The 27,949-nt window shown below is 45.4% G+C and overlaps 2 protein-coding genes and 1 pseudogene across 2 annotated transcripts in view; all 3 read right to left on the bottom strand.

Moving 5' to 3' along the window:
- Nucleotides 1-888: 888 nt before the first annotated feature.
- On the bottom strand, nucleotides 889-4,698 carry LOC120051511 (tubulin alpha-1A chain-like). The gene is made up of 4 exons (XM_038998418.1): nucleotides 4,586-4,698; nucleotides 4,048-4,270; nucleotides 3,803-3,951; nucleotides 889-2,102 (listed from the first exon to the last, which is right to left on the bottom strand). Exons 1-4 carry the CDS (start codon nucleotides 4,586-4,588, stop codon nucleotides 1,122-1,124), a joined length of 1,356 nt encoding a protein of 451 aa, XP_038854346.1. The 5' UTR covers nucleotides 4,589-4,698; the 3' UTR covers nucleotides 889-1,121.
- Nucleotides 4,699-5,912: 1,214 nt separating this feature from the next.
- The window catches only part of bin1b (bridging integrator 1b), a 53,916-nt gene continuing 31,879 nt past the window's right edge, over nucleotides 5,913-27,949 (bottom strand). Inside the window, exons 12-15 of the mRNA XM_038998420.1 lie at nucleotides 8,445-8,483; nucleotides 8,228-8,281; nucleotides 7,910-8,011; nucleotides 5,913-7,809 (exon numbers count right to left, since the gene is read on the bottom strand). Of these exons, the coding sequence (XP_038854348.1) occupies nucleotides 7,708-7,809; nucleotides 7,910-8,011; nucleotides 8,228-8,281; nucleotides 8,445-8,483 (297 nt within the window). The 3' untranslated portion in view covers nucleotides 5,913-7,707. The remainder of the gene's footprint in view (nucleotides 7,810-7,909; nucleotides 8,012-8,227; nucleotides 8,282-8,444; nucleotides 8,484-27,949) is intronic.
- On the bottom strand, nucleotides 14,821-15,000 carry LOC120051572 (annotated as a pseudogene).

The following is a 27,949-nucleotide window of genomic DNA, read 5'->3' as shown; positions in this document are numbered from 1 at the left end:
TTGAAACCAAGTGCTTTTGTTCTTAGTTTATCTGGTGTGTGTGTGTGGTCAGAAGTCTTCATTGTTTGCCAGGGAAGCAGTCTTTCCTTTCAAAGGATCGGCTAACTATATGTAATATTTATAAAAATGCTTGTCTATTAAAAGAGCATATTATATATCAACAATTGTTTATTCTTGCCATCAATATTGTGTAGTTTTACAATTCATGCTGTCAAATTCACAGCTCTAAGGCATTACCGCAGCAGTATTTGTTTTACTTTTGAGTGTGGTGAAAATGATTATGGTTCTACCACTAAGGTTTTGTTAGCTGTTAAATACACTGGATGTAAGCAAGTGTTGGGCAATGTATAACCACAGATACTGTAGCCACAGCTGACTTTTCATCAATGAGTATCTAAGGAGATACTGTAGTTCTCATTTGGTTGTCTTAGTTACCAATCATTTTTTTCTTCTCAGGAGTCAGTGTTTTACAGCTGTGTGTCAGCTGAGCTTGGCGCTTTGTTTCATAAGAAATAGAGACCTGAGAGTTGGATGGCTTCAGTGTGAGCTGACTACGTATCACCAAAAGTGGTGTGTTTACAGTACTCAACAGCCTTAACCAAACACTCTCCCACAGCTGGAGCAGGACGGGATGGAGAAGTTTAGCCGAAGTTCAGGAAAGACAGAGGACACCATTAACGCCAGTGTGTGGCGGTTGATGGTGCACTACCTCCTCAAATAGATCATTGTGTGATACAGTATGACTGACTTCCCTCAAGGCAGAACCTCTTACCACAACAACAGCTGTGGAATGAGACAGGGTAGAGGGTTTATATATTGACATTACAGAAAAATTGGTTTTGAGCAAGCATGACACAAAGAAATATTTTGGGCGTTGACAATTAATGCTTTATTTTTTCACAGAAAGGATTCATATCCAAAGAAATAGATGGTTAAAAATGATTGTTACTATTCTCAATTTGGTCAAAACTGTGTCTGGCTGACAATCATAGACTCGTGTAGTTTCAACATTCATGTTGTAAAGCTGAGACTATAGATCTTAACATCCTACTCTTCCTCCCCCACATCCTCCTCTTCATTCCCTGTTCTTCAGATGTTGTTCGGTACCAGTTGACTACTTTTTAATATTCCTCTCCCTCCTCCTCCCCCTCGTCCCCTACACTGTCAGTACCCACCTCTTCATAATCTTTCTCCAGGGCTGCCATGTCTTCTCTGGCCTCTGAGAACTCTCCCTCCTCCATGCCCTCTCCCACATACCAGTGCACAAAGGCTCTCTTTGCGTACATCAGGTCAAACTTGTGGTCAAGCCTTGCCCAGGCCTCAGCGATGGCTGTGGTGTTGCTCAGCATGCACACAGCTCTCTGGACCTTGGCCAGATCTCCTCCAGGGACCACTGTGGGTGGCTGGTAGTTGATACCGACCTTGAAGCCAGTGGGACACCAGTCCACAAACTGGATGGTGCGCTTGGTCTTGATGGTGGCGATGGCAGAGTTGACATCTTTGGGCACAACGTCACCACGGTAGAGCAGGCAGCAGGCCATGTACTTGCCGTGACGTGGGTCACATTTCACCATCTGATTGGCTGGCTCAAAGCAGGCGTTGGTGATCTCAGCCACTGATAGCATCTCGTGATAGGCCTTCTCAGCAGAGATGACTGGAGCATAGGTGGCCAGAGGGAAGTGTATACGGGGGTAGGGCACCAAGTTGGTCTGGAACTCTGTCAGGTCCACATTAAGGGCCCCATCAAAGCGCAGGGAGGCGGTGATGGAGGAGACGATCTGACCAATCAGCCTGTTGAGGTTAGTGTAGGTGGGGCGCTCAATGTCCAGGTTCCTGCGGCAGATATCATAGATGGCCTCATTGTCCACCATGAAGGCACAGTCCGAGTGCTCCAGGGTGGTGTGGGTGGTCAGGATGGAGTTGTAAGGCTCCACCACAGCAGTGGACACCTGGGGAGCTGGATAGATGGCAAACTCAAGCTTGGACTTCTTCCCATAGTCGACAGAGAGACGTTCCATCAGCAGGGAGGTGAACCCAGAGCCGGTGCCTCCTCCAAAGCTGTGGAAGATCAGGAAGCCCTGGAGACCAGTGCACTGGTCAGCCTGAAAGAACCAGAAGGTAGAAATGTAAGAAATGTATTTATTAGTGAAAATCAATATCCACATCAGTTTAACTTTTTCGAACCGATATCATATTAGTTTGACTGAATAACATTGCAACTGTGTGGAATACATTTCCACGGCTTTGTGAAGTTCAGACAACTGCTCGCTGGTTGCCTATTGGGCCAGGTGTGAATGTCCATGGGGCCTAATCAACCTACACAACCAGTTTGAATACAATGGGCAGCCTGTTGAAGTCTCCTCTCCACCCCACTTATTACATGATTGAATTAAAGCTGCAAAATGTCACTTTTTGGGCGACCCGACTAAATTCATATACAAATGTTTTTTATTTTACTTTTATTTAACTAGGCAAGTCAGTTAAGAACAAATTCTTATTTTCAATGACGGCCTAGTGGGTTAACTGCCTTGTTCAGGGGCTGATTTTACCTTGTCAGCTCGGGGATTCGATCTTGCAACCTTTCAGTTACAAGTCCAACGCTCTAACCACTAGGCTACCTGCCTGTCATTCTCATTGAAGGCCAGACTAAGAAGCGGTAGATCTGTTCTATGTGCACTATTTCTATGCTTCCGATTGTTAAGTTTTAGTTTTTGCGTCTTTTACGGTTTTGAAAAACAGCTTCAAACAGCTGGTTATTGAAAATGTATTTCATAGCGGTTTAGATGGTACAGTGATTGTCACATAAACTGATAATAGGCAAACTATTATCTTTGCAACCAGGAAATGACAGAGCGATTTCTGAATATTGCACCTTTAACAAAAGGCACATCTCAATAGGTGGTCCAGGTATCCTCATGACATGGCACAAGTGGGGTGGTGGTGCTTTCCTCGTTTGTTCTCTATTGTTCCCGCAAGCACGGGGGGAGGACATCAGAGGGCACCATCAAACCAACTCTTTGAATGGCCTGCGCCATGAAGTTTGCACTTGTTTTTAAAAAACACTATTTTGCTAAAAAATTATGTTTTACCCTCAACATTACCGTATTTATACGTGGGATGTTTTACAACAGAGAAAGTTCTCAAATAGCATACTCAGACGCACTCCAGCTAAGTTGAACCTGTGAGCGGGTTTTCTGTCTGCAGCAACAGTCATGGATGCCTTTTTACATAATAATCTAGGTTAACAGCAATTATAAACTGGGTGGTTCGAGCCCTGAATGCTGATTGGCTGACAGACGTAGTATATCAGACCGTATACCAGGGGTATGACAAAAAAATATTTTTACTGCTCTAATTACGTTGGTAATCAGTTTACAATAGCAATAAGGCACCTTGGGGGGTTTGTGATATATGGCCAATATACCACGGCTAAGGGCTGTGTCCAGGCACTCCGCGTTGCGTCTTGCAGAAGAACAGCTCTTAGTCGTGGTATATTGGCTATATACCACACCCCCTTGGGCCTTATTGCTTAAGTATAAACCGATATCACGATAGGCCTTGCTCACATCGATATCAAACATTATTGATATCATATAGAAGTATTGATATTGATCCACTCTACTAGTATTTATTAGTATTTCCACATTTGGTGTCAACACAAGGCCTTGCTTTAAAATGGTATGAGTCTTACCAGTTCTTTCTTACCTGAAAGAAACAGGGAGGAATGCTTTACAAACCGTATGTATTTCTATCAAAGATGGAAGGTACATCCACCTAGAAAGATGACTAGGTTGGGTCTTACCAGTTTGCGCGTCCGGTCGAGTACCAGGTCGATGATCTCCTTGCCAATGGTGTAGTGACCACGGGCATAGTTGTTGGCAGCGTCCTCCTTGCCTGTGATCAGCTGCTCAGGGTGGAACAGCTGGCGGTAGGTACCTGTGCGGACCTCGTCTGTGGACATGGGGCATTGACATTTAATATCTGTAGCTTTAACCTATAAAAATATGGAGATTGGAACGTCAGTAGGTAAATTGTATGTCAACTTACCGATGACGGTTGGCTCCAGGTCCACAAAGACTGCACGAGGAACATGTTTACCAGCCCCAGTCTCACTGAAGAAGGTGTTGAAGGAGTCATCTCCCCCACCGATAGTCTTATCACTGGGCATCTGTCCATCAGGCTGGATCCCATGTTCCAGGCAGTACAGTTCCCAGCATGCATTGCCCATCTGGACACCTGCCTGGCCGACGTGGACAGAGATGCATTCACGCTGCAGAGAAAGGACAGAATTGAAACCATTAGACATAATAAAATGTTCACAACTTCAGGTTACGGTTTTTGGGAGGATTTAGGTCAAACAATTAAATACAATTTCTAATGTTACAGCTAAGCGTCTCTACATTTGCTCAGTAACATTATCAGTATCAATATTGCCAATACAATTCTATTTCTAACCATATATATTTGATCTATCAAGGCAATGAAACAAGAAGCAGATCTGTTTTAAGAGACGAGGCGTAGTGAAGAAACAAAAGATGGGAGTGCTGCATGAAGGGAGCAGGAGACATAATATTCAGATGCTTACCATTGTTGCAGTTTCTTCAGGCCGACGTTAAGGATCTGCGACAGAAATCTCGCTCGTGTGTCCTGGTGGCGGCTCGTCTGTATTTATAGGATTAGCGAACACCTTGGTAACAAGCTTTGTTGTTGGTAACAAAGGGGTTAAATGTGTTTGGTCGATAGGAGTTCTGGGCTGGGAAGAGGAAAGCCAATCATTCAGCTCGAGAGGAGACACTGCATACAAGCCCTGCAGCACATCAATAACTCCTCCCCATCTACCCAGGATGATAATGTGTAACTCTGACCAACCGACCGACCAGCCCCACCTTACGTAGGACAAAAGGTTCCTAAGGGGACTGTAACTTAATCCCTAAACAACCTGTACCACAACAAATATTTAGAAAATACACATACTATGTTAGTGGCAGTACCATGGGTCTGTTAACGAAGGAATTTAGGAATTAGTCACTTTAAGATGGTTGATCCCTTCCCCCATAGCCCCTGCTGTTTGAGCCATTTGTTATTCAAAGGCGCTGCCTTCCCCGCCCTCACTCCCTCCCCTTGTCCCTGTGGCCTGGCAGGGTTCTGTTGTGTTTCACGCTTCGTTGACTGTATCCTATGGTAACAACGGCACCATAGGTAACGGCTACACCAAGGTGACCTTCTAACTCAGACTCCTTCATTGGCACAAGGAATCATTTATAATTAGTTTGTTTACAAAATTATCAAGTTTTAAAACATTTGACTTGTTTATCCATTTCATATGATAAATGAATGAATTCATGGGGATGAAAATACTTTAATATACCTATACTTATGAACTTACCTATACTTATGAATATACCTATACTTATGAATATACCTATACTTATGAACTTACCTATACTTATGAATATACCTATACTTATTTGGGAGTTAAGAAATATGTATTTATGTCACTGAATCCGTAGTGATTGTTTGAGGCATGGCTTGAAAGGGGAGCCAGTCTGAGTCCTGGAAGCATCTCCATCGCATGCACCTGCTAACAGAGCATACTGTATATTCACCACAGAAGCAGCAATGATGTCATGAGAGGAATGTGACTAAGCAAGTCCTGCTATTGGCCGCCATTACAGTGCTTTGCCGTAAAGGCCTGGCAAGTCACACTGCCACCTGGTGTTATAATAAAGTAGCACAGACCACTACTATGTGGGTGTAGTCCCCGAGTAAGGAGCAGCTGTCTGATTGGTCTTCTGATGTGTGATCAGTAGGGTGTGAAAATGTTGTTTAGGCTATCACCATACAGGCCTGCATGCAGAGGTGTTCTAACCCCCAGGTGTAAAGCAGGTGAAACAATGTAGGCCACAGTGTCTGGTGTTGAACCCATCTTTAATGTTGTAAAGAAGACTGTCGGTTACAGGCTTGATCACTTTCCACTGAGAGATATTTTTAACATACAGTCACAGTGTGTTCACACAGGTGTTGATTTTCAGCTACATCTAGGATTTGAACACAGTACATCCCATAGGCTTAATTTGACTGAGTTTAACTTTGGTTTTCAGCAGGACACAATGGACATTGAGATGATTTGTTTCAGGGCTCTTTGAATACTTGTATGGATTGTTACATAGAAATTGTATGACACCCATAAATAGTTGCCTTACTTTTGATCAGAACATTAACCACAGTTATAAAACTCTTCTGAACATGCTGTTTGTTAATTACCCCTCACCTCTAGCCCTTATCAACATATTCTAATACAGACAGCTAGGTGTAGATTTTATGATTGAGCCATTATCGACAGGCTTCACTCCACTCAGAGCCAGGCCATAACCTGAGGTTCTAATGAAACCAATACCACAGAGTTGAGAGCATATTATGCTCTTGCTTTAGTTATCCAGTGTTTCACAAAAGTTGTCGCAACCATAGAAATAGAATCCATAGAACAGGCTTCCTCATTCAAGTCAATGATGGCATAGTGGGTGGACTGGCAGCCATTGCACACATGAGTTTACCAGTCAAATTGCCAGGGCTAGAGGTTTCAACTTCAAAGCCCTTTCTATTGATTCCATGTATATGGTTGCAACCCTGCAGGGCTTCTGCACACCATTCCCTAACACATGTCCCAGGAATCTCTTTCACAGGAGAGGGATTGATAGAAAAATACACAGATCTAGGGAGCCTGTTTCTGATGTGTGTCCTGACTCCTGACCACTGACCCAATCTCTGAGAGATTTCTCTCTAAGGGAGAGAGCAAAGGCTGGGTTTCCTTTATTTCCCTTCAACTACTGCTTAGGAGAGAGGGACAGTACAATACAAAGGTGGCGAGAGGGACAGTACAATAGATAAAACATTAATCTTAGCAGAGCAACAGCCTAGGGAGCCCACTTCTCAGGGGCAAATGGTACATTAAACGGGTCACAGATATAAGATCACATGGTTTCAGAACAGCTACGGAGTCTTTTAAAATAGAATAATAGTGACTTAAAGTTTGATACAGACAAAGTATAGACTTAAGAGTTAACGACAACAGAGCCAGTAGGGTAAATGTGGAGGTATACTACCTGAAATGTCCAATAAGAACAGAGATTTTTAGTTTTTCCATTGCAAAACGTTTTGCTGTAGAGTACCCTTCCGAACATGACCCAGGTCACATTGCTTTAATCTGGTGTGGTGTGCCCCAAGGTTCTGATCCAGTACCAGTACATTTTTCGTCTCATCACAGTCAGAACTGAAGGACTGATACCAGAGCAGTCCCAATCTCTGTCTAGGAGTGTGATGTTGTTACAAAGTCAATGACTACAGTAAAATGATCATGCAACTCTTAATGTTTTTTTTACATGACATGTCAAAAGGTGTTCAAGCAGTCTGACATCCATTACTTTTTCATTGAAACTAGCATACTCTTTGTTTCTACTGGCCACATTAGCTTAGCATAAATACATTACTGACCACATTAGCATTAGCAAAAACACATACATTACGTAGTCAAATGTAACAAGTCAAAACAATAATCGTGCGAATCTGCTAAAATATACCAGCACATTTGATACATGGGTCAAGGATTGAGATTGTGGTTTTGGTTTGTTTCTATCCTGGCAGATGTCCCAAAGGACGGAAAAGGGATGAGAGGGGAAGGGGGAGTGCAGGTTGGATGGGACGTCCGGCTCACAACTTCTGGGTAAAGTTTTCAGGGAAGACTCCTTTTGCCAAGAGGTCTTTGTTCTCCAGCCAATGAGATTCCTTCACGCCCATGAGCCAGCCGTCATCCTGCACACACACAAACAGCATGGTTATCAGAGGATGTAACCCAATCGTGTGAAAACATGTTATAGTTGTCAATTGGGGTAGAATGCAGCAGGCTACTGACCTGCTCATCAGGATTCTCCCAGGCCAGGACCAGCACAACATCTCCTGCTTTCATCTCCAGCTCGTCTCCATCGGTGGCAGCGTAGTCATGCATGGCTTTGACCTGATTTTTTTTTTATAACATCACACACAGCGATATTGCTACCTGATTTAAGATATACTGACCGCAACAACCAAGATCCATTGTTGGCAGAATATTGAAAAATACTAGTGTGCTGGAGTTTTCTTCCTCCATGAACCTGGAACTAGGTGTGCAAACAACCCCCTTTAAGTAGCTGTCTCTATGGTCCTCTAGAAACAAGAAAAGCGAAGGGCTTACCTTGTAAATGACTCCAGCCGGCAGCACCTCAGAAGACCCATTGGTCACCGCAGTCTGGAATCAGAAATAAGCAGAGAACAGGCTTCATTTGATACTGAGAAATGTATTAAGTGGTCAATCAATTCTACAATGGTTACATCACACTGTAGAGGGAATGATATGCCAGGGACCCAATGTTTGTTCTGCATATGAATGGCCTATTTTCTCCAGTACTTACGGTTGCAGCCCCTGCAGCGGCCGCCACAGCAGTGTCAGTCTGGAAGGGAGCGAAAGGGGAGGTGAGAATTCCCAATGGACATGTATCCCTCCCACCCCACAGAGATCAGCATACACATACAGGTATGAAGACTTCACAGGAATACATACACACAGGCACAAAGACTCTCTCCCTGGGCACAATCTGTCAACATGTGCCACCATCAGACCGCCACAACAGCCATGCCATTTATCTACGGATCCTAAAGATGGGAGACTGAAACTTGATCAACCTTCTGTCAGATGGGGTACTCACAGGGTGTTTGTTTGTCCCAGTCAACGATCAACACCCAGCTGTCCATCGTGTTTTTGAAGCCTTGGTCTCCCATCACTACTGTAATGAACCTCCTGTCCATCTACCAGCGCTACCTATAGCACATCTACACTCCCCTACGGTACTTCCTCGTTCCCCGCCTACTCACGCTCTGCTCTGAGTCAGCCCAGCCAGTCTGCCCAGAGTCCGCCCAGCCCACCTGCCCGTCTGCAGTTGGCTCCTCTGCCCACCCAGCCTGGGCACCCGCATCAACCCAGCCTGCCTGTCCATCAGTGGCAGCATCTGCAGCCTCTTCCCCTACCTGGGCCCTGTTATCGCCCCAGTCACCCTGAGAATGCCCAGTCTGGGTCACATCCTGGTCCCAGCCTGCCTGAGAAGCCTGCGGTGTCCCTTCAGTATCCCAGCTCGGGGCGGCCCCAGTCTCATCATCGCCCCAGCCACCCTGGTTGGCTGCAGGCTTGTCTTCCTCCCAGCCGGCCTTGGCCTCCTGGGACTCTTTGTCGTTCTGCTTGGGCTCCTCCGCTGCAGGGGGCTGCTCGGGTTCAGGCTGAGGAGGGAAGGGGGCGAGGCAGTATGGCACGTAGAGGGGTGGCCAAGGTGCACGCGGGTGGGGCAACACAGAGCATTTGGAATAGGACCAACGGTTTGATGACAAAAAGCCACAGGGCATAAAGGGGTCATGGGTCAAAAGCAGGAATTGTAGGATAAGGGATAACAGACCAAGAGAAGATAAGAGAGAGCTCTATGAGTGATGCCAGAGACCAGCTCGCCATTCAAGTGTCCGCAGAATATGGTTCCCAGCAAAACAAGAACATTCCTATTGCTACTAATATGTTTCAAAGAAAATGCTTGAAAAGGAAATATCCTAGAACATTGAATAAAAGTACAAATTTAAAAACAATTATCCCAAATGCCCAGGCCCACATTCAGTATTCGAACGTTGCAGATATAAATGCAACGAATGGGGTTGTTGGGTTGTTGCCCTCCTACGGCCTCCTCCACGTCTCCTGATGTACTGGCCTGTCTCCTGGTAGCGCCTCCATGCTCTGGACACTACGCTGACAGACACAGCAAACCTTCTTGCCACAGCTCGCATTGATGTGCCATCCTGGATGAGCTGCACTACCTGAGCCACTTGTGTGGGTTGTAGACTCCGTCTCATGCTACCACTTGAGTGAGAGCACCGCCAGCATTCAAAAGTGACCAAAACATCAGCCAGGAAGCATAGGAACTGAGAAGTGGTCTGTGGTCACCACCTGCAGAATCACTCCTTTATTGGGGGTGTCTTGCTAATTGCCTATAATTTCCACCTTTTGTCTATTCCATTTGCACAACAGCATGTGAAATTTATTGTCAATCAGTGTTGCTTCCTAAGTGGGCAGTTTGATTTCACAGAAGTGTGATTGACTTGGAGTTACATTGTGTTGTTTAGGTGTTCCCTTAATTTTTTTGAGCAGTGTATATAGGTTCCTTTCATTATGTGTCACTGAATTCATAAAAATATTTGCTGCCATTGTAGTAAGGTTGGTAATACGAGAGGTCTTCGGATTTACCATTTTTGTATTATTTTCTTTGAAAGAACAACTAGTGGGTTTTGAGTGCTTCTCCCCTATTTGGGAAGTTGGTCTGCCTGCTCCTCAGTTTGAGAGATATTCTGAGAGCAGGTTCGTGTCTCTTTCTTATCTATATAAAAACTGTTTAAAACTGTAACACAATAGTGTTTTAGAAAACTGGTTCATATATCCTAAAGTCAATAGCGAATGTGGCTATGTATATATTTATTTTGCCGTTAATGTATTGAAGACCTATTCAGCAAGTTAAAACCTTTTGTCAATAGGGGGGCGCTATTTTCACTTTGTAAAAAATCGGTCCCAAATTAAACTGCCTCGTACTCAATTCTTGCTCGTACAATATGCATATTATTATTACTATTGGACAGAAAACACTCTAGTTTCTAAAACCGTTTGAATTATATCTGTGAGTAAAACAGAACTCATTTTGCAGCAAACTTCCTGTCAGGAAGTGAAAAATCTGAAATCGAGGCTCTGTTCCAGGGCCATCCTATTAATATGCTTGAAATCTATGGATCTACATGCACTGCATACGCCTTCCACTAGATGTCAATAGACTGTGAGAGGTGGAATGGGGTGTATAGCTCTATCTGAGGCCGAATAAGACCTGTTGGAATGACGAGACAAGTCTTTTCACCGTTCAGCTTGGCGCGAGATGGACCTCTGCATTGCGTTCTGAAAAGCTTTCGTTATAGACGTTAGATATCTCCGGCTCTGATTTAATTTGATATATGTGTTAAAAACATCATAAGGTAGTTATTTTAAACCGAGTTATATCAGTTTATTGCGATTTTCGGAATTTTCTTTTCTATGCGTTATGGTGAGTTGGACACTACTGCGCCACATGGCTCGCTTTGTTTGCTAATTCCACAGATGAAGAGGACATTTTACAACCGAACAACGATTATTCTGGACAAAGGACACCTTGTTCAAGATTCTGATGGAAGCTCATCAAATAGTAGGAACCATTTATGATGTTATTTTTAAAAATCTAACACAGCGGTTGCATTAAGAACTAGTGTATCTTTAATTTGCTGTCCAACATGTATTTTTTAGTAAAGTTTATGATTAGTTATTTGATTAGATTATGTGAGTGTCAGAAATATATCCGGATAATTTTGTGCAGTTTGGCTACGTATTCACATTGTAAAACCACGAATTGTACCGCTAAATATGCACATTTTCGGACTGTCATCTGATGAAGTTTGTGAAGGTTTGTGAAATAATTTATATCTTTTGCTGGTTTATTCGCTATCGCTAACGTTGCGTTGAATGAATGCGGTTGTATGGTAGGCTATTGTAGTAAGCTAATATAATGCTATATTGTGTTTTCGCTGTAAAACACTTAAAAAATCAGAAATATTGGCTGGATTCACAAGATGTTTGTCTTTCATTTGCTGTACACCATGTATTTTTCATAAATGTTTTATGATGAGTATTTAGGTATTTCATGTTGGTCTCTGTAGTTATTCTAGCTGCTTTGGTGAGATTTGTGATGGTGGCTGCAATGTAAAACTATGATTTATACCTGAAATATTCACATTCTTCGAACAAAACATATGCTATACAATAAATCTGTTATAAGACTCATCTGATGAAGTTGTTTCTTGGTTAGTGACTATTTATATCTTTATTTGGTCGAATTTGTGATAGCTACCTATGCGGTAAAAAAATTGTGAAAATATGCGGTTGAGTCTTTTGCTATGGTGGTTAGCTAATAGAAATACATATTGTGTTTTCCCTGTAAAACATTTTAAAAATCGGAAATGATGGCTGGATTCACAAGATGTGTATCTTTCATCTGGTGTCTTGGACTTGTGATTTCATGATATTTAGATGCTAGTATTTACTTGTGGCGCTATGCTAGGCTATGCTAGTCAGCTTTTTTACTGATGAGGGTGCTCCCGGATCCGGGATGACTACCAAGTAGAAGTTAACCAAGTTTTTGCTCGCTTAGCTAGCCATGTTAATGACGAGCTAACTAGCACGGTTGGTCACTGCACTACAATGTCACGCTAGCTGTTGCCAGCAGGTGATTTGCTAGCAGGTGACTTATTGAAATATTAAGTGAATGTTTATTTTCTTACTACCTTAAAATGTTTATATAAAAAGGGTTGTACTTGTGCTCTGTATTTATAGATTAATATCACTTCACATTGAGGGCATGTGTCACTACTGTTGCTCCTATCTAAAATATATCTTGTGTCCTACCTAACCAGTGAACGTGTGGCTGTGACCGTCCTGTCAATGCCTGTCATCACTGTTTAATATCTTTTACTGCAGATAAACACTATCTGTAACTATCCATTCGTTTTCTGCAAATTTTGATGGGAGCTGTTATTCAGAACACCTATAACATACAAGGAACATTCCTGCTTGACTAATAAAATTAGTGTAATATGGTGATAGTGATTCTACTAATGTTGGAGATTTTAAAAACAGAAACGGGGAACAATCCTGTGAGACAAAGTTATGCTTGTTATTAGAAGTTGCCTAATGGCAGTATTTTTTTGAGAACGGGTATTGCCCAGATTAGAAACTGTGACCTTCTGGATTATATCCCAGTGCCTAGTCTACTGTGTCACTAGGGAGGGAAGCACCAGCATTGTCACATATTTAAAGCTTTTTGTTCAGTCAGTCAGTTTACTATAAATGCCACTTAACAGGTCGCAGCCCCCGCGTAATGCCCTCCTTCCACGTCCAACCTACCACCCTTAAGTATAGTTTTCCCAACATGGAGAGCAATCAGGAGGGCTGGAGAGGAAAAATACAGGAAGTGCTTACCTCCCATGAGTCCCAGGAAGCCGCCTTCCGTGAGGCAATAAGAGATGAGACAAGATTAGATAAGAAAATGCTGTATAACCATGGCAACTGTCAACTAGGAACTACAATAGGGAAGATCTTTATACACTTTATATAAAGGTGTCAGCTAAACACCTTTTAACCACCAGACTAGGGTGGAATATTTTCCTGTTATTTTACAAATGCTCCATCCTGACAAATCACTTTCAGAGATGCAGAGAATGAAGTTGGGCTACTTCTAAGTAACTTTGGCTGACTCCTATGTCATCTCCTACATGTGACCTTCCATTATAGAGCTTTTCTTTGTTGTGGATTGAGGATTATACATTCATATCAGTTGTGTTGCCCCATTGTATTCAGCTTTACTGATTTCTGTTGTGGATTGTGTTTCTGTACGCCAATGGAAAGTCTACAAAACTGAGCAAACCAGCCTATGTATTGAATACATAGCATTGGATTGTGATACCATGAATGAATCATGCACACAATGTGCTTATTTTATTTCATTTATCAGGAATCAAATTTGATGTTTGAAATTGTTTGGTGATATATGCATAAAGGTGATTAATTACCCATAATGCTGCACCTTTGGATAGTTGTACTTCCAGTTTTTATCATAATGATTTAGTGACTACAAATAATATGGATCTACTGGGATTTTTAAAAGACAGAATAACCTTGTTTTGTCTTGGACTCAAGAGAAAAGTATAGTGTTAATATTTTGACAGGCAGTCGTGTTCTTTTGATGAATGTATTTGCAATTTTGACCGTATATATATTTTTTAGGAATGTTTTTGTTTGAAAAAGACAACTACATTTTGAAAAAGCATTTACTGTTTTGCAAAAGTTCTGTTGCTTGTTGACTGTTTTGAAAATCGACAACATTGTTCCAAAAAATGCTAGTAGGCGATTGAGAGAAACTGTAATACTTAAAGATCATTGCTCCCTGATTAAATAGTACAAGAGTACATCCTGCGGGACAGAAATGTTTACAGCACCTGGTGTTCCCAGGCAGTGTACCATCCAAGTACTAACCAGGCCCGATCCTGCTTAGCTTCCGAGACAGCGTAAGCCAATGACTGTATTGTGTATATATGCCATAAGCGAAGGAATAACCCTTGGTACACTATATCAAGTTTGTCACTTTAAAAATTGCAGTGTGAAATCAGAAATGGAATCAATGGGATAAACAGACATCGTTACTTTAACACAGGCAGATGAGTTACAAACCTTGTATACATTTCAACCGCATATATTTGAGTCTTATGAAAATAGCAGGCCTATCAAATAATGACTTCAGACAAATACCTCAGATAACGTTACCGTTATGTGAGGCAGTCCATGTTACCAGTACATGACTTTAGCACATTTAATAGTTTATACTGTACATTCATTCTTGGGTATATATTTCCAATCATAACAATTGTATATGTTTTAACTACTTTATTACTTAGCTATTTGTGTATATTTTTGATGTGTACAGCACAGAGCTTGCAAGTAAGCATTTCACTGTACTGTTTACACCCTGTATCCCATGCACGTGACAAATAAACTTTGATTAGAAGACTGATGGCTAGATAGTGCTGGTCAAGTCATTGAGATGAAATTTCTCAAATGTGAAAATACATCATGATCCTAACAAACTGAAACTAATCAACTCTGTTGTCTCTGCCTAATTTATCTTTACAGTGACGGGGTGGACCGTTCTTGGAGGTACTGCAATACCAGGGCGATTTGTGGAGTGGACGGAGCAAGCCCCTATTCCATCTCCCTGTTCCAAAAATCAATTTAATATATGGTCCCCAGATAGGGGACGTATCAGATATTAAACTGATAAGAACAGATTTGTTTTTTTTGGGGGGGGGGGTAATTTTTATTTTAATTTCACATTCAAATACAGTTACAAATTCAGTGCATTAACATGGATTCATAAAAACAGTATCAAAAAGTACCGTAACAATATAAAAATAGCAAAACTCCTCAAGTGCTGTTCTGCAGAACCTGACCAGTATTATAAGCCTACATTCAAGATTAACATGCCTCTAACAATCTCCAAAAACAATACAAACAATTCTATACATACACATATGCCAAAGTGAACTCTGAATAAACCTCCGTGTATATCAAATATGTACAAAGGCTTAGCCTACATTTCAATTTTAGTTATGGAATACAATTATATATAGGCTATAAAAAACATTTACAATGAAGGGTAAATCCCTTTCCATCTCTGTTTAACTGATACAATGCCCCACTTATCTATTTCGAATTGTGTTATTTTCCAAATGTCCTGTTTTATAAATTGAACCAATCCCGTCGGTGACCACTTGAGGATGTCATTGACCGCACCACATCTGGCATCCCAAAGTTTGGTCTTGATAAGGGACACCAGTCACTAATTCTAATAATTGCACCCTTTCCACATTTTTTTTGTTCAAATTTGGCTACCCCTTCATAATCAATGTTTTTTAAAATCTCAAAAAATGGTTACATTTTTCTCCAAACTAATTGAGCAAAAGAACATTCCCATAAAACATGGGGAATTGTTTCAATTGCGAATCAATTGTCCCTGGGACAAAATTTATTCAGGGTCAAATTATGATCGTGTAATGTTGAACGGACCGGAAGACGTCTGTGTAAAACAAGCCAATTATAAATCTTTCAGTCTGTTGTCTAAACCTTTTAATTGTGTCCGTAGCCAGGTGGAAGGCGATATTGGTAATCGGTCTCTAGGACGACAATTTTCTATTAATTTCGCATATAGCAATCTGTGGTTGATTACATTTTCTTTTACTTTGCAGAGAGGGGTTTTCTTTGCCCATTCCACTATTTTCTTAAAATGTAATGGGATACTTTCAGCTTTTGGCTTACTATTATCCCACTCCACCATGAACCTTAACGGTACAGACAGCCAGAATTTGATTAAAATGTGACATTTGTGTACAGAAGACGACAAAAGACAACAAACGTTTGAGTAGAACAACGCATCTAGCTTGAGAGGAATATGAGGGAAATCCCTTCCACCAGCCTCTACAGGCTGGTACATCCGATCTCTACGGATGTACTCATATCCCCCCCAAAAGAAATTAAACAATACCCGTATGAAAATTTTTCTTAGACACACCAGCATGGGAAATACATAGGCAAGGTGAAGTAATGAAGGCAGAATGTCCGCCTTCAGCACTAACACCTTCCCACTAAAAGATAGTCGCCTCACTTTCCACAGTCCCAAACTTTTATTAAGCGATACTAGTTTTTCTTTCCAATTAAACATGTCATCTTTAATTTCATTTCCGAAAGATATGCTGAGCACTACACTACCATTGGTCCTGTGCACACAGTTAAACCACATAACTGATCAGTTCTCCATTTCCACTGTCCCATATATTTTATTTCAGTTTTATTCTTGTTTATCTTCGACCCAGACGCAACAGAGAATTCATCAATGACTTTGATAGACTCTTTCAAGCTCAGGTCGTCCTGTAAATATAAAACTGTGTCGTCCGCATATTGCGAAATTTTTAGAATATCCCCTCCGGGTAAACGGATGCCTTTGATGTTGTAATTTGTCCTAATTGCGCATGCGAAAGGTTCAATATATAAAACATACAATAGAGCAGATAGAGGGTCCCCCTGTCTGACACCTCGTAATTGCTTGATAACAGTTCCAATATTCCCATTAATATTTACCCTGCTACCCACATTACTATAAAGAATTTTTACCCATTTCATAATTTTTTTTTCCATAACTAAAAAAAAAAAAAACGGATGGTTTACCATGTCAAAAGCTTTTTCCTGGTCCAAATTCCCAGTAATAGCTGGCAGGTGCCTTCCTCTAAATATGCTTGAACGTCTCTGTGCAATTGCAAGTTCCAGGTTAATCTTCTCCCCACCACACCGCATGTTTGGTCTAAACCAACAACATATGCCATGGCAGAAGATAGGCGATTAGTTATGGCTTTGCTTAATAATTTATAGTCAACACACAACATTAAAGGTCTCCAATTTGCTAATGTCTTGCGGTCTCCCTTTTTGTAAAGTAGAGAGGTTACCCCCTCACACATCGAACCTCCCATATGCTCCAAACCAAATGTACCTCTAAACACTTCCAACAGATGACATCCAATTAAATCCCCAAAAACTATGTAAAACTCTTTAGAGAGCCCATCCACTCCTGGTACTTTATCTTTCATGCTCTTCAGTGCCATATAAATGTCATCTAATTTCAATTCCCCTTCTAATTGGTCTCTAATATCGAAAGATATCTGCACATCCACTCATTTTTAAAAATTAGTCCCCTTCTCATAATCGATTGTTTGTTTTTGAAATAGCTGAGAAAAGTGGTGTGTAGCGACACCAAGCATGCCATCTCCATCCTCAACCATCTCCCCATTTTGGTCCAATAAAGCAGAAATAGTCCTCCTCTTTCCCCGTGATTTAATTTGTTTGAAAAAATATGCAGAACATTTTCCCATTTATCTTGCTGACTTTTAAAAATGAAGTCTCTAGCTTTCTTTAAAAAAAAAGGCATGCTGCTTTTTCTGCAGGATACACAATTTGTCTTTATCTAACCACCACTCAAATTACCTTGGATGTGTAGATCTTTTAGTTCATTCTGCAATTTATAAAATTCTTTGTGGGTATTACGTACTTTGTCTTTGCAAAAATTCTGAATAAAAATCTTGATTCTTAAATTTGTGCTCTCCCACCACTCTATGACAGTAGAATAAAACGGTTTCATAGTTACACAGCCCTGGAAAAAAGACCTAAATCTTGTCTCAAAAGTTGTGTCATGTAAAATGCCGTTATTAATTTTCCAATACCCTTTTCCAAATTCAATTGTTTTTAATTCTACTGTCACAGACAGGCAACTGTGGTCTGAATAGAATACCGGAGTGACGAGCGCGGAGGACGCGGAACAAACAGATAATCTATGCGGCTCCTCGCGCCCCTGCTGTTTTCCCAAGTCAAACCGGGATCATCTGCATGCGCCACTCTATAAGTATCAACCAAATTATATTTATCTATTAGACTTTTTACAAGATGCCCTCCTAGATTATCTCGGTCATATGACACATTAAAATCTCCCCCCATAAACACCTGTCTGTTTGTCATAAAAATAGCATCTAGGTCATTAAGCATTTCCCTCCTTTCCTTGGGTGTCGATGGTGAATATATGTTAATAAATCGAAAACATTTACCCCTCCAATCGATATCTACTATTAAAACCCTCCCGTGTACTGCTGAAAAACTTCCTACTATTTTTAAATCCCTATTCCCACATAGCACACCAACCCCTGTTGAATGCACCCCGCCGACACTCCACCTCAACTCCCTGAACCCATTCCCGCGTAAACCTCTCCACATCATTTTGATCTTTTAAATGTACTTCTTGTAAAAAACACAGAGAAGCAAATGGAGGACAAATGGGAAAAAACAGTCGCCCTTTTAACTGGGTTCCTAAGCCCTCTAACATTTATGCTAGCTAGGTTAAAAATAGACGACATGGGATAAGGAGGGAAACGGACAACTATCTAAAATATGACATTTTCCAGACTCACTTTAAATACATCTCCTCGTTAGGAGGCCTATCCGTGAAACGGTGGTCCCCAGCGGGAGGACTGTCCACAAAGATAGGGGTCGGAAAAACCCTGTACTCCTCCTCCTGCTCCCCCTCCATCTGTGTGGGTGCTGGAACACCGCTGGGTGCCAGACCGCTACTGTCGATGGAGCTCGCTCCTGACAGGGAAAGCAGAGTCTCCTCTGCGCTGCCCGGGTTTCCCTCGCTTTTCTCCTCAGACTTCCCCGCTTTCAAAGCAACTGAAGCGATTCCCGCCCAGAGCGGACTTCTCAGTCGCCTCCATGCGGATGAGTGGGGAAACGGGGCTCATCTGCTTCCTTTTGACCAAGCACTTCCTCCTCTCTCTCACCGTTGTCCAGCTCTCCGGAGCCGAGGGCGCGGTGGGCTCTCCCTTCTCCTCCTCCACTTGCTTGTTCCAACTCCTGTCCGTCTCTCCGCTCTCCTCGTGGGATGATGATGGCGCCTCACTCCCGCTCTCCTCAGACTCTCGCAGTTCTCTCTCCATCACTAGCTCATCCACCACCTCCTCAATAGCGCGTAGTTCCATGCCTTCTCCCTCATCTGGTCTTTTCCCGCTCTCCGCTCTGGCGTAAGAGGGGGCTGCCTTCGGGCAGTGACGAAACAGGTGGTCCTCAGAGTTACACAGACTGCAGCGCTTGGGCACGGTGCAATCCCTCATTATATGGCCGAGAGTCCCACAGTTTCTGCACCTTGTCTGGGTGCAGGTATCGGCGAGGTGCCCGTACGTGCTACACTTCCTGCAGAAACGAGGCTGTCCAGCATACATAAGGTAGCCCCTGTCTGCACCGATGGAAAAAGACGCGGGAGGATGGCGGTAGCCATCATGGCCGCTCTCGTCCTCCTTTAGCAGCACACGAAACTGCCTCTTCCCTGTCCAGATGCCTAGGGCGTCCTTAATATATCTCTCACTCCTGGCAATATGGTCACGTACCGGCTGAGGTAGCACACTAAAGTTTCTTCAGTGACCCAGGGGTTGAACATGTGCACCGTTAGCACCCTCATATTGTGCCTGCACAGGGACTCCACTTGAAAGGCACTGAGGGCGGGTGCTGTCGCGTTCGCGCGGAAAAGCCCTCTCACCTCCTCCAGCCGGGTGATGGTGTAGAACGACACATCTTAGATCTTCTCGGGTGTGTTCTGTTGCAGGCAGTGCACATCGTCTGCTGTCAGGTGTAGAGGTCCAAAAAGAACTTCCTTTCCAAAACGAACTCTTTCCATCAAATTGTCTTTTCCGGTCCATTGAAATCTCAGCGTGTTCTTCAGTCCAGCGGCCGCTGACTGTGACGTGGCCGACGACATCGCACCACCTTGAGGATTCCATGGGTACTGCACTCGATCTTTATCTTGATCTTAGCCAAAAGGCAGAGAAGCGATACCGCAATGCTTTTGGGAGGAAGGTGACGTTTTCCGACACGTCGAATTCGATTACACCAAAATGAGCTCTGTAAACTTTCCGCCAAATATTAAAGATTATGCTTTTTTTAAATCGTGGCATAGATTTGATCAATGTCGGGAGTAACCACTTGACTGTTACAAAGTAACAAATTGGTAGGTTCAAAGTCACGTGGGTCAACCGCCCTCCAATCGGAAATGAGAAAGTGTTACTTTAAAACCAAATGAACAGAAATTGGAATAATAATATATCACGGGTGGGGGGGAAACAATTTGGAGATAATATTAACATAACATTTGATCTTGTATCAAATATCTCTGGTAGAGTTGCTGCCACAACGGAACTGAAGCAGTTGTCCACTTGGTGGCGCCAGAGTTCCACCGACTGATCAAGATCAAACGTTATGATGGCCATGGAGGAGGAAGGAGATGGGGAGCAAAGTGAAAATGACATGGCTTGAGAACACCTCTTGGAACCTGTGGCCAGACGGGGGAAGACTGGGTGAAAGCATGAGGAGGTTTTTTAGGGCCTTCATTTTTGTGGAACCCAGCAGAAAAGTATCCTGAAGGCATAGAGTCAGGTGAAGAGAGAGTGGGAATTGTCATGTTATCAAACTTTTTTTTCTTTTTTTTTGCATATATAATAATGCATAGCTTAACACATTAATACTGTTATGTTCTGTGTTTCTTTTTGCTTTTCAAGTCTTATGCTATAACTCTCTTAGGAACCAGAAGCTAAAATGGAGAAAGTCAAAATGTCATTCTGTTGTCTGACGAGAGATGGAAATAAGAGTGTGCATATAGAACAGAGGCCATATGTCTTGGATGTGTAAACATAATCAACTGTGAATGTTAAATCATGTTTTATTTTTTTGTTCATGTTTTATCATTGTTTGTTCATTAAGTAATTTCCAAGGTTATATAAATGTTGAACAGTATGAAGGTAAAGTTCAAAAGAACTGATGGGTTCTGACTTCTAAAGTTGAAATATTGTTAATCATCAGGTATCCTATGGAAATGAGAAGGGCCACAGTCTGGTTTCTACACCAGAAGCTAATGGGCATCTGTAGGAGGTATGTATATGGTGGAGTCAATTAAGTTTGCATATGAGCCAGGGGCTTAGAATGTTACTGAGTAAATGAAAGGCAATCACATGGGTTGCAGTCACTAAGGGTGGAGAGCTGTGGATTAGTGAGGAATGGGGGCCCAGGTCAGGTCTCATTAAGGGAGAAGGAACCGTTTATTGCCCACATCACTTAACTTCCTGCCAAGCAATAGAGATGTAACGCTTAAAAGAGTAGGAGACTTGTTCTGTTCAGCAGTCTGACCCATTGGGTGAATAAACGGTTTGAGCTTTACTGAGTTTTTACTCTTTATTTAGAACCTAACAAAATAAATATCTGGATTTGATCAGCAGGAAAATTCCAACCTGATGCTACCTGAGCCTGATGAGACATATTAAATACATTTAATAAGCCGTTATACAATAGGCTACATACATGGTAGACACATTACGACTTTTCAGGCTACAGAAAAGGTTAATTTGTCAGCAAGGCGCATCAATTAATGTAGACCCAATCAATGGCAATTGCTGAACTTCATTAGCCAAACTTTTTGGTGTTTTGTAACAGATGTCTATTTACATACATCAAATGGCACTGTTTGCTATGTTGTTGTGCCATGCTATGTTGTCGGCACTAGTTTGCTATGTTGTTGTCTTAGGTCTCTCTTTATGTAGTGTTGTCTCTTTTATGTGTTTTGTCCTATATTTTTAATCCCAGCCCCCGCAGGAGGCCTTTTGGTAGGCCATCATTGTGATTAAGAATGTGTTCTTAACTGACTTGCCTAGTTAAATAAAATAATAATAATAATAGGTTATACATGCAGTTTGGATGCTGAAATCATTTTGGAGTGGAACAACATGCACAAAAATATCCTACATTTTGAAGTGATTTGTTTGACAAATCAGATAAATATCATGACTGGTTGTGTTTATGCCACATAAAAAATTAACATTTAATTGACTTCTTTATTAGGCCCAATAAATATTGTAGCGACCCGCACAGACAGCTGTGTGTTATGTGTTAGGCTAGTAGGTGGTTGTGTTGTACGGACCAGTACCCAGTGTTCGCGGGGTCCGACATGTCAATCAACCTGCTATCTGCCAATCACGGGAATGCCTGGAATGTTCTGATGCCGGGCATCCTGGCAGTTGGCGGAGTGGCGTGGAGGGGGGTTGGAGCATTGGAAGTTAAGACCAGGTTTCGCCTTTGTTCTCTCTCTTTACGTCTGGGCTTCACAAGAGAAGGTCACAATTGGCTTGTGGGTTATCTGTCATTTATTTGGCGTGGGCTACGGCCAAACAGTAGCCTGTGTAAAGTTGGTTTAATAAACCGTCAATTCGCAAACTCAATCCTCTGTCTGGACAATTGTTCATTTATGATCTAGTCAGGTCATTACATTGGTGTCAGAAGTAAAAACGTTGATAAAAGTTAGCCAGCTAGCTGACTTATGTGGCTAGCTACCGTAGGTGAGAACGGTGGTTGAAAATGCTTCGAGGGAATCCGAAAGTGAAGGTGGAGGTAGGGGACGATTATAGCCAAAGGGGTGCGTGTGCATGGACGTCGGAGGTTCTGGCTGAGGAGATCGCCAGGGCGTCGGAGCCCAGAGGCCGCTTGAGGGAGGACGTTAGAGTGATGGCGGCTGAAGCGGGCATGAGTGCTTCGTCGACTGTGTTTCGCGCGGATTCTGGTGGGCGGACCGAAGGGGTGACGTCGACGCGGCGGGACGAGGAATCTGGGGCTCAGGATGTAAACAAACATGGCGGCGCCCAGTTCCCGGCTGCGTCCGTATCTGTTAAGACCCCGAAGTATTCCGGTAAGGCTGATTGGGAAGCTTTTCATGCTCAGTTTGAACTGTTAGCTCATTTTAGGGGGTGGTCGGATGAAGAAAGGGCACTGTAGTTGGCTTTATGCCTCACGAATGAAGCTCTGGCCTGTTTGATATTGATTAGCCCCGAGGACAGACATGATTATGGTGCTTTAGTGGGAGCACTGAGGAGGCGCTATGGACAGTGTGTACAGCCCGGGCTACTGCGCTCCGAACTGAGTAATAGACGCAGGCAGCCTGGAGAGCCTCTACGGGTGCTAGCTAATGACATTGAGAGCCTCTCTCGGCGGGCATATGCTCACATGCCCCCCTCCGTGCAGAGCGAGCTAGTTCATACAGGCGCTCTCTCCTACGGAGCTGCGCATACAGACCCAGCTGGCTCATCCTGAGTCATTGCAGACAGCCTTGGAGATGGCTTTGGAGAGGGAGCTGGTGTGGGCTTCAGCTGGGGCTTTGGTGGGGGTGCAGGGAGACACACCCTCTGTGCGAGCTGGGGGGCAGAGCAGCCCGGAGCCGGAAAAGCCTGCATGGGTGGCCGAAATGACAGAACTCATTCGTGCTGTGTCGCTACAGGCGGCACGAAACACACGCCCTGGTCCCAGGGTCTGCTGGGGTTGTGGCCAGCCAGGCCATCTGCGCCGATATTGCCCCATGTCCCCCAGAGCTCAGGGAAACGGCTCGGGGTCCGCATAGACCGGGTAGTGCGGACCCCTGGCTTTCTATCCCAACCACCATCTTCTTCAGGAGGAGCCCACCGGCACAGACGGGGAAGCAAGACTCCACTTCCCCCAGAAGCAGACGAGGGCAAGCGGATGGAGCCTGTTGTTGTGGTGGGCCGGACCTGTGTTGGGGACTTTTGTCATGTCCCTGTCACTGTGGAGGGGGTGCCCTGCTCCGCCCTGGTGGACACTGGGTCCACAGTAACCCTGGTGAGGCCAGATATTGTGCCAGGTTGGACTCAGTGTGAGCCTACAACTGTGCAGCTCCGCACAGTCACAGGTGAGCTGGCACCCATGAAAGGGAAGGGAATAATGACTCTGACAGTAGGGGGCAGGACTGTGCGTCATCCTGTGTGGGTGGCGGCTGTGCAGGACCCTTGTATCCTGGGGTTGGACTTTCTTAGGAGCACAGGCTGCCAGTTAGACCTAAATAGGGGCACACTGAGCTTCCAGGGAGGGCCGGAAGTCACCATGGCCCCCCCTAATGTCACATTCACTCAACCCAACAAACCCTTTACTCCAACAGTTAAAGCAGCAGAGACTCATGGCTGCCCCCCCTCCCCCACAGCTGTGTGTGACTTTTCCTGTCACCTACGGCGGTGTGTTACATTCCCCCAGCTACCTCCATGACACAGCCCTCTGTGAGCCCGGGCCGCGCCCCCCCAGCCCAGCTACCCCAGATGGGAGAGGAGAGAACACTGTCTACAGTGATGGAGATATGGGGGAGGAACTGTGTTGGTCTTGACCCCGAGCAGCAGGAACGGTTGTGGCAGTTGCTGTTTGAATTCAGAGACAGCTTTGCGCTGAGTGAGGAAGAGGTGGGTCAGACTCATCTGGTGCAGCATGAGATCGACACAGGTGATGCTCGACCCATCAAGGTGCGTCCCCGCCGTATTCCGCTGGCACGCCAGGAGGCGGCAGACAAGGCTGTGTTGGAGATGCAGCGGGCAGACTTCATTGAGCCCTCAGACAGCCCCTGGGCGGCGCCAGTCGTCATGGTTCCGAAGGGGGGCAAGCTGAGGTTCTGTGCGGACTACAGGCGGCTGAATGAGGTAACTAGGAAGGACTCATACCCCATACCACGTATCGATGAGTCGCTGGACCTGGTTAGGGGGTCCTCCTGGTTCTCCTCACTAGACCTCCGCAGTGGCTACTGGCAGGTGCCCCTCTCCCCAGAGGCCAGAGCCAAAACTGCGTTCTCCACTAACAGAGGACACTGGCAGTTCAAGGTCCTGTGCTTTGGCCTGTGCAACGCTCCAGCTACTTTTGAGCGTTTGATGGACAGGGTGCTGGATGGCATCCCCCGACAGCAGTGTCTGGTATACCTCGATGACATCCTGGCCCATGGCAGCTCCTTCCAGTCAGCCCAGGGGGCGCTACGGCGTGTGCTGGAGAGGGTGGCTGCCGCAGGTCTGAAGCTCCACCCCAAGAAGTGCCACTTCATGAGGAGAGAGGTGTCCTTCTTGGGCCACCGAGTGGGGAAGGAGGGGATCAGCACCATGGAGGACAAGGTAGGGGCTGTCAGAGACTGGCCCACCCCCACCGACCAGCGTCAGCTGAAGAGCTTCCTGGGCCTGGCCTCGTACTACAGGAGGTTTGTACGGGGCTTCTCAAGCGTTGCTGCTCCACTGAACCGCCTGCTGCCGAAGGACAAGGCTTTCACTTGGACAGTGGAGTGTGAGGAGGCATTCAACACCCTCAAACGTGCACTGATCGAGGCCCCCGTGCTCGCCCCCCCTGACCTCACCTTGCCCTTTATCCTGGACACAGACGCGAGCAATGTGGGCATGGGTGGGGTGCTGGCCCAGGTGGGGCCAGAGGGGGAGAGAGTGGTGGCGTACTTCAGCAAAACATTTGACAAACATGAGCGCCGCTACTGTGTCACCCGGCGGGAGCTCTTGGCTGTTGTGGCTTCCGTCAAACACTTCAAGTACTACCTGGGTGGTCTGCCCTTTACTGTAAGGACTGACCACTCTGCTCTCCAGTGGCTCATGTCTTTCAGAGAGCCAGAGGGGCAGGTGGCACGCTGGTTGGAGGAGCTTCAACCGTATGACTTCACGGTGGTGCACAGGGCAGGGGCACGCCACTCCAACGCCATGTCCCGTCGGCCCTGTACTGCAGACGGCTGCCGCCACTGTGAACGGAGAGAGGGACGGGAGAGAGAGCTGTGTGCAGAGGAGGGGGTCTGTGCCACAGTGTGTCGGGCGAGCGGGCCTGTCTGCTGTGAGCTGCAGACTGTCGACGTGGCTGAATGGGGGCAGCAGCAGGGACGGGACACAGACCTACAGCCAGTGCTACAGTGGGTAGAGGCGCAGGTGAGGCCACCATGGGAAGAGGTGACAGCGCTCTCACTCGCGACCAAAGGGTTGTGGTCAAAGTTTGAGAGACTGCGGCTGGCTGATGGCGTGCTACAGCGGGCATGGAAGGAGTCAGCTACGGGAGAGGAGAGGTGGCAGGTGGTGGTCCCAAAAGCATTGCGGGAGGCTGTGCTCCAGAGTACTCATGGGGGGGTGGGGACCGGACACTTTGGGGTCACAAAAACACTGCGCCGTCTCCGTCAGGGCTTCTACTGGGGGCAGCACAAGAGGGATGTGGATGACTTTTGTCGCCGCTGTGACAACTGCACAGCGAGAAAGGGCCCCCCAGGCCGCTCTCATGCTCAGCTCCAACAGTTCCCAGTGGGGGCTCCCATGGAGAGGGTGGGAGTGGATGTAGTTGGGCCGTTCCCCACCACAGACAGTGGAAACCGCTGGGTGCTCACGGCCATGGACTATTTCACAAAATGGCCGAGGCCTATGCTCTGCCTGACCAGGAGGCAGAGACCATCGTCGACGCCCTGACAGCGGGGATGTTCAGCAGGTTTGGAGCTGCAGAGTCCATCCACAGCGACCAAGGCAGAAACTTTGAGTCCCGTGTGTTCGCCACCATGTGTGAGAGGCTGGGTATGCACAAGACCCGCACTACTCCTCTCCATCCTCAAAGTGATGGCCTTGTGGAGCGCTTCAACAAAACGCTTGGACAGCAGCTGGCCATCGTCTCTTCCAAACACCAGCGTGACTGGGACAAGTACCTGCCTATGGTCCTCATGGCATGCCGCTCCGCTGTCCAAGACTCCACCTCCTGCACGCCTGCCCTCCTCATGCTGGGGAGAGAGATCCGCACCCCTGCGGAGATGGCGTAGATCCGCACCCCTGCGGAGATGGCGTCGGCCCCTGGATAGCCCTCATGTTCCCCCGGGGCCGCAGTATACCCGGAGACTCCAGGACCGCCTGGAGACAGCCCACACCTTCGCCAGAGAGCAGCTGGTGAATGCAGGTGTGAGGCAGAAGAGGAGCTATGACGTGCACACCCGGGGAATGCACTTTGTTGCTGGGGAGCTGGTCTGGGTCTACAGCCCCCTAAGGAAAAAAGGCAGATGCCCCAAGTTGGACAGTCACTGGGTGGGACCCTGCAGTGTCCTGGAGAGGGTAGGGGAGGTTGTTTACCGGGTGCAGCTTCCTCCCAGGGGGAGAAAGGTGGCACTGCACCGGGACAGGTTAGCCCCATACAGAGGGGCCTCTTCTCCCCAAACCCCAGGAACCCCCACAATTCCCCTCTCTGGCAATGACATTCTCCAGGCACCCACCCCCAGGTGCCGCAGACAAGGCTCCAGACAGCCCACTCCCCCTGTCTCCCCCCCTGTGTCACCGCGTGGTTCCCCAGAGCCACGGACTGTATTACCCGTTCCCGCTTCCTTGTCCCCCATATCCCTGCCTTCATCCCCTGGTTCCCAGAGGGGCACTCTGCGACCATCACGGCCACGCAGGCAAAGGAGACCTCCGGGTCGCTTCAGAGACTTTGTTTGTTCCCTCGGGGACGAGGGACTTTGTGGTGGGGGGGCTGTGTAGCGACCCGCACAGACAGCTGTGTGTTATGTGTTAGGCTAGTAGGTGGTTGTGTTGTACTGACCAGTACCCAGTGTTCGCGGGGTCCGACATGTCAATCAACCTGCTATCTGCCAATCACGGGAATGCCTGGAATGTTCTGATGCCGGGCATCCTGGCAGTTGGCGGAGTGGCGTGGAGGGGGGTTGGAGCATTGGAAGTTAAGACCAGGTTTAGCCTTTGTTCTCTCTCTTTACGTCTGGGCTTCACAAGAGAAGGTCACAATTGGCTTGTGGGTTATCTGTCATTTATTTGGCGTGGGCTACGGCCAAACAGTAGCCTGTGTAAAGTTGGT

This window comes from Salvelinus namaycush, chromosome 7 (assembly GCF_016432855.1).
Source record: "Salvelinus namaycush isolate Seneca chromosome 7, SaNama_1.0, whole genome shotgun sequence".
Taxonomy (NCBI): Eukaryota; Metazoa; Chordata; class Actinopteri; order Salmoniformes; family Salmonidae; genus Salvelinus; species Salvelinus namaycush.
Note: the sequence above shows the minus strand (reverse complement) of the source record. Positions and strands in the feature narration are given on the sequence as shown.

What these genes read in the sequence shown, in the direction of transcription:
- LOC120051511 (XM_038998418.1), bottom strand. An exon ending in CCTGGAGCCAACCGTCATCG is followed by an intron (nt 3,952 to 4,047) that starts GTAAGTTGACAT and finishes CCATGTCCACAG; the next exon opens with ACGAGGTCCGCACAGGTACC. An exon ending in TCGACCGGACGCGCAAACTG is followed by an intron (nt 2,103 to 3,802) that starts GTAAGACCCAAC and finishes TGGTTCTTTCAG; the next exon opens with GCTGACCAGTGCACTGGTCT.